This window comes from Podarcis cretensis, assembly GCF_951804945.1.
Source record: "Podarcis cretensis genome assembly, chromosome: 7".
NCBI classification, from domain to species: Eukaryota; Metazoa; Chordata; class Lepidosauria; order Squamata; family Lacertidae; genus Podarcis; species Podarcis cretensis.
The window spans coordinates 69,260,614-69,274,828 of record NC_137176.1 but is presented as its reverse complement, the minus strand read 5'-3'; the positions used below and the strand labels follow the sequence as shown (position 1 = coordinate 69,274,828).

General features: G+C 41.9%; 1 protein-coding gene across 1 annotated transcript in view; it reads right to left on the bottom strand.

Moving 5' to 3' along the window:
- LAPTM4B (lysosomal protein transmembrane 4 beta) overlaps positions 1 to 14,215 on the bottom strand; it is a 62,492-nt gene that overhangs the window by 17,610 nt on the left and 30,667 nt on the right. The window contains exons 2-5 of the mRNA XM_079984765.1: positions 12,977 to 13,088; positions 9,982 to 10,055; positions 8,800 to 8,922; positions 1,814 to 1,912 (exon numbers count right to left, since the gene is read on the bottom strand). Coding sequence (XP_079840891.1) covers positions 1,814 to 1,912; positions 8,800 to 8,922; positions 9,982 to 10,055; positions 12,977 to 13,088 — 408 coding nt within the window. The remainder of the gene's footprint in view (positions 1 to 1,813; positions 1,913 to 8,799; positions 8,923 to 9,981; positions 10,056 to 12,976; positions 13,089 to 14,215) is intronic.

Here is a 14,215-nt window from a genome sequence, read left to right as displayed (position 1 = left end):
ATACCTGTCCTTTGCTTCTATCCCCAATGATTATGTCAGACTGCCTCTGCCACTTGACAGGTGCTGTTATTAGGAAAAGGGAATGAACTCAGAAATATTGAAATGCAGTACCGTTTCATTTCGTTTCCTGGAAATGTTGCTATCTGCTATATCTATCCATGGTGGAGGACATGCTGCACTTGATTATGGATTTCATTTCATTATACAGAATCCATAAATCTGCAGAGCACATTTATGGTTTATGCAAAACACAAGGAATGCAAATGAGAATACCAGAAGCTGATTGAACTTATGCATCAAGTTTGTACCTCTTAGCAAGTGAAAGGAACAAAAAATGATGCAGCCATTATAATGGACATATAGGCTAATGTCCACCTTCCCAATTAAAAAATAACAACCTTGGCCTTGCTTTCTCCATTTTTGCCCGTTGAAGGGTTTTCCATTTCCAAGTAACAAAAGGGTAGTCCAATAAATGAGATAATCCTGACCTACTTTCAGCCTGAACAGCAAAACCTGTTATGACAGAAAACTTTTATTTAAGCCAGTTAATGTTCTTGAAGCAAATGGGACCGAAAATCTAGCCATACAGTACAAGCTTAGCTAACTTGTGCATCACAGCTGGTGGCTCATTCTAGCAAATCCACAGGGCAACTACACATTTAACCATTATATTTCTACAACAACCATTGGGAATGTGGGGCTAAGGAAAAGCAGCTTCTTACACTCTTGATTGCTGCTTATTGGCTCCCAGTACGTTTCCGAGCACAATTCAAAGTGCTGGTGTTGACCTTTAAAGCCCTAAACGGCCTCGGTCCAGTATACCTGAAGGAGCGTCTCCACCCCCATCATTCTGCCCGGACGCTGAGGTCCAGCGCCGAGGGCTTCTGGCGGTTCCCTCATTGCGAGAAGCAAAGCTACAGGGAACCAGGCAGAGGGCCTTCTCGGTAGTGGCGCCCGCCCTGTGGAACGCCCTCCCATCAGATGTCAAAGCGATAAACAACTACCTGACATTCAGAAGACATCTTAAGGCAGCCCTGTTCAGGGAAGTTTTTAATCTGTGATATTTTAGTGTATTTTTTGTTTCTATGGAAGCCGCCCAGAGTGCCTGGGGAAACCCAGCCAGATGGGTGGGGTACAAATAAATAATAATAATAATAATAATAATCATCATCATCATCATCAGACTCTCGCTAGAGCAGTCAATCAAGCAAAGGGCAATAATTTGCCCCTGGTGCATGCTCACTGCAGGTAGTCATGGGTCATATTTCAAAATGAGAACACGCTCTTCTGCTTCCTGAAGATTCCTCTACAATGCTTCACTTGGAACAGCTATTTCATGGATTCAATCCAAAAAGCAGCATGGGAACTTCTGCATAGGCACGGAATTTTAGAACAGGGATAGGGAAACTGTGGTCCTCCAGATGTTGCTGGACTCCCATCACCCCTGACTATTGTCATTGCTGCCTGGGGCTGATGAGAGTCTAAAAGGTCCACCCCCACTGCTATAGAACATCTCAACTCTGTAATCATCTGCATAGCTACCCCTGAAGCTTAGGGATGCTTCAAAAGAATTTTCCATGAAAGTGCAGGGAGAAAAGACCCAAAAGGAAGACCCACTGCCAACTTCAGTTCTCAGGAAATGTGAGAGTCTCTCCTTTTTGAGCCAGCCCCTCTGGTAGCTATGGTGTTTTCTAAGTCACTGTCTCTGTGACCCCCTGCTTTTTTCAGTCTTCCTGGGTTCACAACTACTGCTGCGCAGGGAGATGAATGATCATACATTCCAACAACTTTGGTTCTATAGATACATGCTTACCTTAAAAGCCAAGGTGATACTTATAAAAAGCAGAATAATCACAATGAGGCATGTGGGATTGACAGACATAATATCTTCCTTGTAGGGAAAATTACCAGGCTGCAAAAAAAGAAGAAGAAAAATTAGTAATAATAATCCTGCACCTCCCTTGTTACAGAATACTTTACATGACAATATAAGGCCGTTATTTATTTATTGGTAGCCTGTTGGTCAACACATGGCATTCTTGGGCAGCTGCGAGGGCACCGGTGGGGCCTAATATTTTCCCTGTGCCTTGAAATAATGTCTGGGTCTAGCGGTTGGGGACATGGAAGAACTTCTCCCCAGAGTTTCTGAAGCTATTGTTAATTCTTTGGTATTATTGCCAAATATATTCAGACTGAATCAAGACCAATATATACTCCTGTTTGCATTAATTTCTTTCTTTTTTTGCCAGCTGCTGGCAAGAAGTTTTCTTCTTCTTGAATTTCATTGAAGTGTTCCAATGGTTTCATCTCACCAGATGGCGTGTAGCAGATTGGAGATAAATGTTACACAACTCTGCTCTCGGCTTTTTTCTTTAAAAAAACAAATACATCTTATTCTTGTTCTGATCTAGTATTTTGATTGCTTCTGGCTTTGCCTCTGCAGCAGGAAAATTATCTGAAAGCCTTACACACCAAAACATAAAGTTACTTGCCTGTCACACCCTAAGCAACCTTTTCATCTGTTTAACATACGTACTCTATTTTTACTAAGACAATGGATGTGACTATACTGGGGCAGCCTGAGTTAAGGATGTGCAAAGATGAAGTATGCCACCTCCCATGCTAAGGTTGAAAGATGCACAAGCACAGTATCAGAAGGGGTCCCCACCACCCCAATTTCTAATGAGGGCTAATGCCACAATAACCATACATTACTCAGAAATAAGACCACTGAATTCCACAAGGACTGCTCCCTAATAAGTGTGTTCAAGATTGCAGCCTGAATTGGTTGATCTTCAAAGGTGCAGCACAGGACTGTTAGCAAGGGCTGGATCTACACATATCAAAGAAGCGTTTTGGTTTAACGCATTGCAAACGCTGTATGAGAAATCGGGTTGGCAAAAAATGGAACTCCACAGTGCCATCTGGTGTCACAGTGTCAGAATGCATAAGGAACACATATAAAGCACTTTTTGTTTGCCAATGTAGCTCCCCATACATCCACAGGTCTGGATGTTTATGGGGCTCCCCATAAACATCCAGACCTATGGAAAAAGATTATTCCCCTCTCAACTTACATCTACAGTGGTGCCCCGCAAGACAAATGCCTCGCAAGACGGAAAACTCGCTAGATGAAAGAGTTTTCCGTTTTGGAGGTGCTTCGCAAAACGAATTTCCTATGGGCTTGCTTCACAAGACGAAAATGTCTTGCAAGTTCCTGCGGGGTTTTTTTCCTCCCCCCCCCTTTTTCTAAGCCGCTAAGCCGCTTATCCGCTTATCCGCTAAGCCTATAAGCCACTAAAAGCCGCTAAAAGCCGCTAAACCGCTAATAGCGCTAATCCGCTAAGCCGTCAATGGGCTTGCTTCGCAAGACGAATAAACCGCTAGACGAAGAGACTCGCGGAACGGATTCTTTTCGTCTTGCGAGGCACCACTGTACATCTTGTTTCCAGAATTTGGGTTAAAAAGAAGGGACTAAGTGGACAAGGACCACCTAAGGTCATTGGGGAAAGCAAAACAGATTGCAACTAAGTTCCTGTTTAACTGGCACCATCACTTTGCCAGCTTAGAAACAGGTAAAGGACACTGTATTTCACACACAAATGTTGAAGAGTATTATTTGAATCACGAAAATAGTAAAACCATGTGGAGTGATACTGGTAAAAAGTGGATTAACCTTTGACTGCACAGTAAGATCACAGCACAAAGGAACACAGAATGGTTCTTACAAAATGTAGTTGGGTCAATGGTAAATCTTTTTTTGGGGTATCCTTAGTGGGTCAGCAGGGCTTCTATCATCCACGCAGTTCACTAGGAAGTTACTGCCAAGATCTGGCAACATTTATGTAGGAATTTGTGTGTGTTTATGCTGTCCATATACTAAGCAGCACTTGCCCCAAAGTCAGAATTCAAAAAGACGAAGCAATTGAACATCAAGATTGTGCTAAAATATATGACTGGGACAAGAAAAGCAGTAAAGTCTTAATCTATACTGCAGATGAACGGACAAATGATTTGCTGCTGAATATTTGGGCAGTCCAGATGTGTGGCAGGTCCACATGTTAAACACATGAAGAAATATTTACTGATGCAACCATTTACTGGCAGAGCTGTATAACTAAATGTGGAATTTCTTCAGCTAGGTTACATAAAAGCACCGCCTTGTTTTGAAGCTGGGAAAACAAACCCAACTGAAAGTTGGACCATGTGTGGAGTTTTGTTTACACCCGGCTGCAGGGAGAAGTACGTGGCTTCAGATGACAGCCATTGGGCAAACTGATGAGTGATCACTACCGTAGTTGTAGTGATCAACAGGGAGATCCACTTGGAAAAACCACTGTGCAGATGGGGCTCATGTCCAAGACCCCATGGTGGTACCCAGAAGTAAGAAGAAGAAGAGTTTGGATTTGATATCCCGCTTTATCACTACCCTAAGGAGTCTCAAAGCGGTTAACAATCTCCTTCCCTTCCTCCCCCACAACAAACACTCTGTGAGGTGAGTGGGGCTGAGAGACTTCAAAGAAGTGTGACTAGCCCAAGGTCACCCAGCAGCTGCATGTGGAGGAGCGGGGAATCGAACCCAGTTCACCAGATTACAAGTCCACCGCTCTTAACCACCACTGACAGAACTGTAAGGACCCCATAATTAGATTATCTGTGTCCCGCTTTTCCACCAAAAAAGCTACCAGAGCCAATTAAAACAAGACATTCCCTGCCCACAGGTTTATAATCTAAAAACACAACACATACGTGAAAGGGCCAGGGAAGGAAGAGGAAGAAAACAAACCCAGGTGCCAGTTCTTAAGTAATGTGGTGCATAATGAGCCCCTGGCATAGAAAAAGTTCAGAGGCAGGAAGCATTTGAGGGAGCTGTCTTTTTGGCAAAGCTCACAGAACCATAGAATCATAGAGCTGGAAGGGACCTGAGGATAATTTAGTCTAACCCCCTGCAATGCAGGGATATCAACTAAGCATCCATGACAGGTGGCCATCCAATCACTAATGATCCAACTGAGGTAGCCCGATGGAATGGCTGCTGCCGGGTGATAGTTGAGGGAGATAAGTTCTGCTTTTTTATGGGCAAGTGCCAGGGTTGGCCAGTGAGGACTTTGAGCAAGTTGCCCTCCATAGCTCTCTTCCTGCAGAGAGTTTTGCTCCTCGCCAGCTTGCAGCTCCACGCCCTCCGCCTGGCTTCTACTTGCTTGCTTAGTTGCCACGTGCCATCATGACATCTCCTGACCTTCCTTCCTCTAATGTATGTGGTACTTCAGAGTGTAAAATTGCAACAACAAGATTCCTGTCCCAATAATCTTAGGGCAGGGGTAGGCAACCTAAGGCCCATGGGCTGGATGCGGCCCAATTGCCTTCTCAATCTGGCCCATGGACAGTTCGGGAATCAGCGTGTTTTTACATGAGTAATAATAATAATAATAATAATAAATTTTATTTATACCCCACCCTCCCCGGCCAAGACTGGGCTCAGGGTGGCTAACACAAGGTATAAAAACAATTTATTAAATTACAACGTAAAAAGCAAGATTAAAATGCAACATTAAAATGGAGCCTCATTTCAGGAGAAACTCAAATCAAAAACTTTTTGGGGATGAAAACGTCAAATCTTCACCAAGGCCAACTATCCAGACTGGTCCTACGTGGGCCAGAAAAAACCCAGGGATATGCCCTTTTATTTAAAATGCATCTCTGGGTTATTTGTGGGGCATAGGAATTCATTCATATTTTTTTTCAAAATATAGTCTGGTCCACCACATGGTCTGAGAGACGGTGGACTGGCCCCCTGCTGAAAAAGGTTGCTGACCCCTGTCTTAGGGCATGGCAGAATACCTCCTGTATGTTCTAGGTAATGAACATGTATCAACATCAGCCTTGTAAGGAAAGAATAAAAAAGAAGAACTTGGCAGAAGCAGGACTCTGACTTGCCATTGTCACCCTGTCATTAGTAGAAGTTCTCTTTGAAGTAACCCAGCTCATGCACTTACTATAAACAAAAACAAATGAACAAAAGAGGAGAATGGCCAGGATCCAAGCTCAGCAAAAACCCAAATCTCTTCCAATCCCTGAGGGAGTCGGAGCCATTTCCGCTTTTTAAGAATGCTTGCCACAGGGAAAAATAAAATCTTGAGTGAAGTGTTTTGTAAGTAAGTGCTTGCATTCCAGTATCACATCATTAAGCTCACTGCTACTATGAATGGGGACGCAGGTGGCGCTGTGGGTTAAAGCCTCAGCGCCTAGGACTTGCCGATCGAAAGGTCGGCGGTTCGAATCCCTGCGGCGGGGTGCGCTCCCGCTGCTCGGTCCCAGCGGTTCGAAAGCACCTCCGGGTGCAAGTAGATAAATAGGGACCGCTTACCAGCGGGAAGGTAAACGGCATTTCCGTGTGCGGCTCTGGCTCGCCAGAGCAGCGATGTCACGCTGGCCACGTGACCCGGAAGTGTCTCCGGACAGCGCTGGCCCCTGGCCTCTTAAGTGAGATGGGTGCACAACCCCAGAGTCTGTCAAGACTGGCCCGTATGGGCAGGGGTACCTTTACCTTTTTACCTTTTACTATGAATGGCGTGCTTAATACGATGAATCCCAATAGATCCTGTAAATAAGACCTCTGGTTTCTCAAATTTGATGCTATTGCAGTTCATGCAGCCATTAATCTTTATCACAGTCCATATCTCTAATGATTTGAAATTGTTTTTAACATATGAAATTATTTTTAAAGTTGATTTTTTTTAACTGTGAAATCCATTCTAGATATTTTATGGGAAGAAATTCACAAACAGAAGAAAATAAATAAAATAATTTAAAATTTAGCACCCCATGCTAATGGAGAACGGGGTGGGAATTAAGAAGCAAGAGACATTTCTCTAGAGGGGACAGAAACAGAAATTCTGCACTGCATTATTTTCCTTCTTCCATCTATTCCATTGTTCTCTGGACCGCTATGAGCTAATTCAGCATTCTTGTGAGTTTAAAACAAACAAGTCCACATATGGTAACCAGGTTGGCAATTAAGGACCAGAGCAAAACTAAATATGAGGGACAAGGAGCAGTGTGCGTTCTGTCTCTTTTAATCCTTCTTCCCCTTCATAATTACATCGGCCTTATAATGCATCATGCAGCATGATTGCACTGTGTGTCAGCCTACTTCCAGCGGCCAATGATTTAAAGAGGGGGAGAAGCAGTCCTTAGCACAATAGGCCTACAATTCACATTCTTTTATTAGGACTTTTGCACTTCCAAGTTTTTTTAATGCAGTTCTCACAAAATGTACCCAAAGGCGTTAAAATGTATTTTTAAATGGCTTTGAAGATTTTTGTATACAATAAAGCAGCATATAGATTTTGCGAAATAAATAAATATTTTAGGATAAAGCAACGTTGCTATAAAATTAATATTTTGTAAAGATCCATGGACATGTGAAATATAATAATGTGATAATACATTTCCCCCTGCTGTCAAATGGAGAAGAACCATAAAGGTAGAGCAGGTGCTTTGTAAGCAGTAAGATTTCAGTTTCTGTCCCTGGCATCTCCCATCTTAGAGCTGGAAGATGGCTTTGCAGGCTATCGAGTTTAAGCCCCTGCTTAACGCAGGAGCCAAAGATGGAAAAGACATTTGCTGAGACCCCAGAAAGCCATTGCTAGTCACTGAATCTGGTCTGCTTTGACAATTTCTTGTACAGTGGTACCTCGAGTTACATACGCTTCAGGTTACATATGCTTCAGGTTACAGACTCTGCTAACCCAGAAAGAGTACCTCAGGTTAACAACTTTGCTTCAGGATGATAAGGGAAATTGTGCTCTGACGGCGCAGTGGCAGCAGGAGGCCCCATTAGCTAAAGTGGTGCTTCAGGTTAAGAACAGTTTCAGGTTAAGAATGGACCTCCAGAACGAATTAAGTACTTTACCCGAGGTACCACTGTATTCTAATATAGCTCCACCTAGAGAATTTGGGGATTTCAGACCCCCACTGTGAAGTATGAAAAGTGTCTTTGAACAACTATCCAGGCATCATCAAGTTCTTTTTTAACAATGGCTTGATAGGTCTGAACCTGTGTTATTTTTTTGTAATGCCAAGTTTAGAGTCTTTAAGGAGGCGCAACAACCTCATGGTCAGCCAAAGGCCCACTGACAACAAAAATGCCACTTGCTTGGGTCAATGGCAAAATAACAATAAGAACAGATACCAGTTTTTACTGATCTCAAGAGTTCCACAAATATTTGAGGTTTTAGCCTCCATTTTGGACCCCTGATCAGATGTTTCCATACAGGCAAAGATGTTCTTTCCCAGGACTTCTCTTCTGCAAGGAACTCTGCACATGCTCTGAAACCCAGGGCTATGCTCAAGCAGGTAAAATGTAACAAAGTCAGACTGACTTTTCTAATGATACCTCGTAAGGTTCTTTAAGATTTGGGGTGGTATTCAATGAAGCGCTTCTGCTAGCACAAGGATTTTGGCTGTGCAACAGAACTTTTCCTCCCTCTTCTGTCACCATGTACTTCTGCATGCCCTAGATTTGTTCTGGGAGTTCTCCACACAAGCAGAAGTCCTTGCACTAGCAGAAGCCCTTGATTGGATACTGAGTTAGTTAGGTACAGACATAAAAGCTTTGTGGGATTCTCACATGTGAATATTAGAGTTTTTGCAAAAGCCAAAACTATGGCAGATAAGAACCATGATTCATTCAAACCTCCCTTGGGTTTTGTTTAGAACAAAGGAACAAACTGTGCTGCAAAGCTTTGCCCTTAGTTTCTCAAGGACAGCAATGAATAATGGGGGAAAGGGACTTACCAGTTGCTGCAGGTAATCCTGAATTGTGCTTGGGTACACAAGTATGCTAATAGCGACCAAGGTGTTGAGTGCAAAATCAAATATTTGGTAACAGAAGAAAGGGATGATCCAGGCTGCATGTTGCTGTATGTTAAAGAGAGAGAGAGAGAAAGAGGAAACTTATGGTTATCTAGAGAATTCTAACACACTTTAATTTTACTTTCCCAGAGAGTTGAAAGCAGTTCACAAAAGAACCAAACTATAAGGACAAAGGGATTTCACAAAGATAAATATTTCATTAGACTTAGATTAAAAGTCAGTCATATCATGACCCCTTCTCCCCAAATGGCACCCCTGTGTTGACATTTCCACATACAGTGGTACCTGAGGTTACATACGCTTCAGGTTACATACACTTCAGGTTACAGACTCCACTAACCCAGAAATAGTGCTTCAGGTTAAGAACTTTGCTTCAGGATGAGAACAGAAATTGTGCTCTGGCGGCACGGCAGCAACAGGAGGCCCCATTAGCTAAAGTGGTGCTTCAGGTTAAGAACAGTTTCAGGTTAAGTACGGACCTCCGGAACGAAATAAGTACTTAACCCGAGGTACAGTGGTGCCCCGCAAGACGAACGCCTCGCAAGACGGAAAACCCGCTAGACGAAAGGGTTTTCCGTTTTGGAGGCGCTTCGCTAAACGAATTTCTCTATGGGGTTGTTTCGCAAGACGAAAAAATCTTGCGAGTTCCCGCGGGTTTTTTCGCTCCTCCCCCTTTCCTAAGCCGCTAAGCCGCTTATCAGCTGATCGCTAAAAGCCGCTAGACCGCTAATAGCGCTAATCCGCTAAGCTGTCAATGGGCTTGCTTCGCAAGACGAAAAAACCGCTAGACGAAGAGAATCGCGGAACGGATTCTTTTCGTCTTGCGAGGCACCACTGTACCACTGTATTTTCTAGCATCTGGAATGCCTTAACAGGCAGATGGCTGCAAACATGAAGACCCTTCTGGCCCTGCCATGGGAGTTCGGAGGGATAGGTGTTTATTCACATGATGTTGGCCACATGCCCAGTTAAGGCACTGTAAATATGACAGCTTGTTATTTCCCCACAAACTTATCAGCTGTTTTGCCTACCAGCTTTATGTATTCAATTTTTATGCAGGGATGGTTAGACTGAATGAATAAGGGGCCATAAGCCATGCGTTACCTTATATGCGCCGTATGTGGCCATTGCACAGATGAGGATCATGAGAAGAGAAATTGCAGTAGCGATGCACATATCTGAAAGAAACAACCAGTCAGTCTTTGGTATATGGCGAAATGGTTCAGCTAATTCTAATCCCAAGGTCTTTCGAGAGGTGGCAAGGAAATGCTGACAAAATATGCAACACTTGATTTGTAATTAGCAGAAGGAAGCAAAAGATACACATCTGAAGAACATGCGCACTGTCGGAGGGTGCAGGAATCAGATTCCTTTCCTCCTCTTTCAAGGAAGACTCACCGCCGTTCAGAAAGTATGAAAGAACTGGCACAAGACAAAACTGGATTGCCTTTGGTCTCAGTGTAAGTTGTATCATGCCTAATCACTTCTCCCTCAGTTCTGATAGTGCCAGCATTCCTCTGATACATGAGCGTCCTCTGCTGGAGGACTTAAAAGTCTAGGATGTGTCTAGCTTTGTGATGATGTGTGCATCTATTTCAAGATTATCTGTGTCCTTGTTTGCTTTTTGGGGGGGGGGTAGTGGTGTATTTTCTTTTTTTGATAATGTGCCATGAATGTTGATGTCCTTGCCTTTTCTTTCAATAGTGCTGTTCTTTATGTAAGCTTATATGATTTGCCCGAAACAGTTGGCATTCCTCATTTGTTTTGTCTCAAGCAGTCCTTTGCCACATACTTAGCTGCAAGTGAGCTCTGGAATGAGCTGTGGGGGAACATAAATGCTACTCTTTTCTTTTAAAGTTTATGATCTGAAGCAGCTGTGACGATGGACTCTAGTTTGGCCTAAGACTTGAATGAAGCAAGGCACCCCAGCTCCAAAGCAACATTTCAGCAGTATTATTTTCTGAGCTCTGTATGTACACGCAGACAGATGATGGGGGGGGGGGGGGGAGAAACCTTATGTCTCAAACTGCATTAAATAAATTGACACTGGACTAGTACTGGGTACCACGTACCCAGAAGCAAAATTATATCACCACAATACTTTCCAAGGGAACACAAATATGAATAATATTCTTGGCTACTAACAATGACAAAACAAAAGTACAGTAAGTACTAGAGCCATGACCATTTAATTTATTTTATTTTTTACTGTTTCGATAGGAGTACTTCAAAGTTTTCTTTTTGACGGGACATTTTATAAGCCAGTTTTAGGGTGTCTCCATTTTCACCTCCCTACTGGTGTAAACAAAAACAAAAAAAGAGTTTTAAGTCATTAATATTATGTATTGCTGATCAATCTTTCCAAAACATGAGCATTCAGGGGAATGAGGGAAAGTTGATAAATGAAACTACTCAATTAATAAAATATACTTGAGTAATAAAAGCTCTGATTAACTCAACAGGAATGGTGGAATCTTATAATAACTTACCTAGGAGTAAGTCCGATTGATATCTACTTCCAAGTAGACACATATGGGATTGCACAGTAAGAAACTATCTCCTTATTGGTCTACCAACATTAGGAAGGCTCCTTCACTGTGCTCTATTTGGTGGGTGCTTAAAACAATTTTATTTAGACAAGTCTACCCAAATATGTAGAATGTTGATATGTGTTTTCATCTGTTTGTCTTCTTTTTTTAATTGGGTTTTATAAACAGGAATAATGTTATACACATAAGTATACCAAGTTTTTTCATGTCATTTGTATACCACAAAAAGAGCATAATAAATGTGGAGTAATATCTAAAACATATGGTTCATTATTAGTGGCCAATGAATGAGTTCTTGGTTCATGAATTGGTTTAAACAATTAGGAAGAAAAGAGGGGGAAAGAGGGTGAGGGGGGAATGGTAAGTGGGATGGGGGCTGGTGGTTATGCTTCTGTTCTTCTACTTAGTGTATGTGTGGGGTTTTGTGTCAGCGTTAATTGTATTAGTTCTCTTACTATTTGCTTGTTGTATTTACTTGGTGGTGAGAAAGGTTGGGGGTGGCTGAAGGTGTGGTTGGTTGTCTTTGGTTGGCTGTAGTGAGAATTGATTTTGTGTTTGAGGGGTGTGTGTGTCGGTGTGTGTGTGTGTGTGTGTGTGTTTCTAATCAGGTTAGCCAGATTGATTTGTATGCTGTTGGCGGATTCTTGTTGTTGTCTTGTTGGACTATGTATGTGATCAAGGGAAACCATACCTCAAGGCTATTAAGTTGTGCTGACATAAAGTGTGATGGGTGGGGAAGGAGGGGGGTTAAAATTAAATTTAGGTTAAAAAATGGAGGGTAGGTTTCAGAAAGTAGGTTTTCATCTGTTTATCACTGATTAATTCTTCTGAATATTTTATATAGTTGTTTTTAACTCTCCTTTTAATCAATTTTTTATTGTTTTATCCTTTTTGCAAACTGCTTTGAAGGTTGTTGTTGTGGTTTTTTACAATCAAGTAATGTATACACTTTATAAAATAAATAAATTTAAGATGCAAGTTGGTCCCTGGGTTTACAAGCTAAAAGAGAGGACGCAAAAGGAAAAAGGACTAAGGAGGGAGGGCAGAACAAGGTCCGTGGAATGACCTTGCTTCCTTCCTTTCCCTCAACGGCAGCCTGCTAGAATGGCTTCTTCCATGTGACCACTTGCAAGCAGCAACCGTAGTTCACAAAACAGATTGAAAATTGTTATTCAAAGACTGTCTCCAAAAAAGGATTTGTTCCAAAATGTGTTGAGCCTAATAGAGCATTTAAAAAATATGTGCACCTGGAGAACTCCTCCCTCAACTGCTATATTAACCTACACTGACTTTCATTGTCAAGGTTATCTCCAAGAATAAAGACAAGGTAGCCGGTTTCAATAAATCAGCTTCAGTTGCAGTCCTCTCCGCAAAACTCATCTTTAATGTCCGCTTATTTGTCAAAAGATTTTTTTATTTTTTAAAAAGAGGAAGGCTTTCTTTTTTGTGCAAATTCTAAACCTGGTTCTCAAAGTGCTGTCTTGGCACAATACCAGTTCAATTTAATGGGGATCTGCTTGCAAATTACTAATGAAATGACGTATACTTACTGGCATCGTCCATAAATTCAAAGTCACCCCCCAATTCAGCAGTTGTTAAGTGGTACTGGCCAGGGTCTGTCAAGGCGCTCAGTATAATCAGCAGAACCACTGAGTTGATGATCTGGGTAGGGAAAGGAAGTTGGGAAAGTAAAAGGTCAAAAATGAACACATTCTGATGTTAAGCGTCGTCAGCATTTCATGAAAGTGAATAGAACAAACAATATCTCATGAGAAGAGCCTGCAGGATCAGGCCGATGGCCCATCTAGTTCAGCATCTTGTTCTCACAGTGCCAACAAAGTGCTGCTTATGTGAAACACACAAGCAGGACTCGAACAATATTTTCTGTTGTTAAACCATGAGAATGATGTTGATAGGATGACACTTCTCCCTCAGTCTTCTTCCTATGCACTAGGTATGGAAAATTCTGGTTCTTAATATAGAATATTTATTGATTTTAATATAGAATATTTATATCTCACAAGCCTTCATAAAATCTAAACAGCTACCAATAATTAAAAGCAGTATCTGCATATAAACTCCTGGGTTGACACTCTGTGTTTAGGTGACCTGTGTGTCTCAAGGACCAGATAGAGAAGGCTAGAGGGCCAAACACATGAGGGAAGACATGCTAGCCAGGGGCAGACACTGCTTTAATGGTTGGAAGCCGCTTTGATTTTATGAAGGCGGGTGAGGTAGAAATATTCCATATTAAAATCAATAAATATCACATATTAAAAACAACAATAGAGGTGCAGAATCAGCAATATGTTAGTCAGGGATATAAAGCTGGGAAGCATTTCAATAGAAATTTTCATTTGGCAAATTCTAGGAACATCCTATCAACAACCTCTCTTGGTGCGATAGTTTGTTTTTTTGATACTGAACACTGGGGAACATTTCAGCACAGCCATACAAAAGCATCTGTCGGCTTCTTTTCCTAATGTGTGCTCTCTCTCTGACCTGTATATGTATTTTAGAAACAGCCTGCTCCCAACAAGCGCTGCTTCTGACTGTCTTGCTAAACCAGCGATGGGAATCTCAGGGCACTCCAAGCCTATTTGGGGTTGTTGGGACTCTCTCTAGGCCACACCCCTTCACTTTCTTTTTTCTTTTTTTTAAAATAATATTTATTCAAATTTTAAAGGTTATGAAAAGAAAAAGCAAAAAACAAAAAAAGTAAAATACAGAAAAATACAGACAATTAAAAAAAACCAAAACAAGTCAAACCTTTACATAACTTTCTTTCC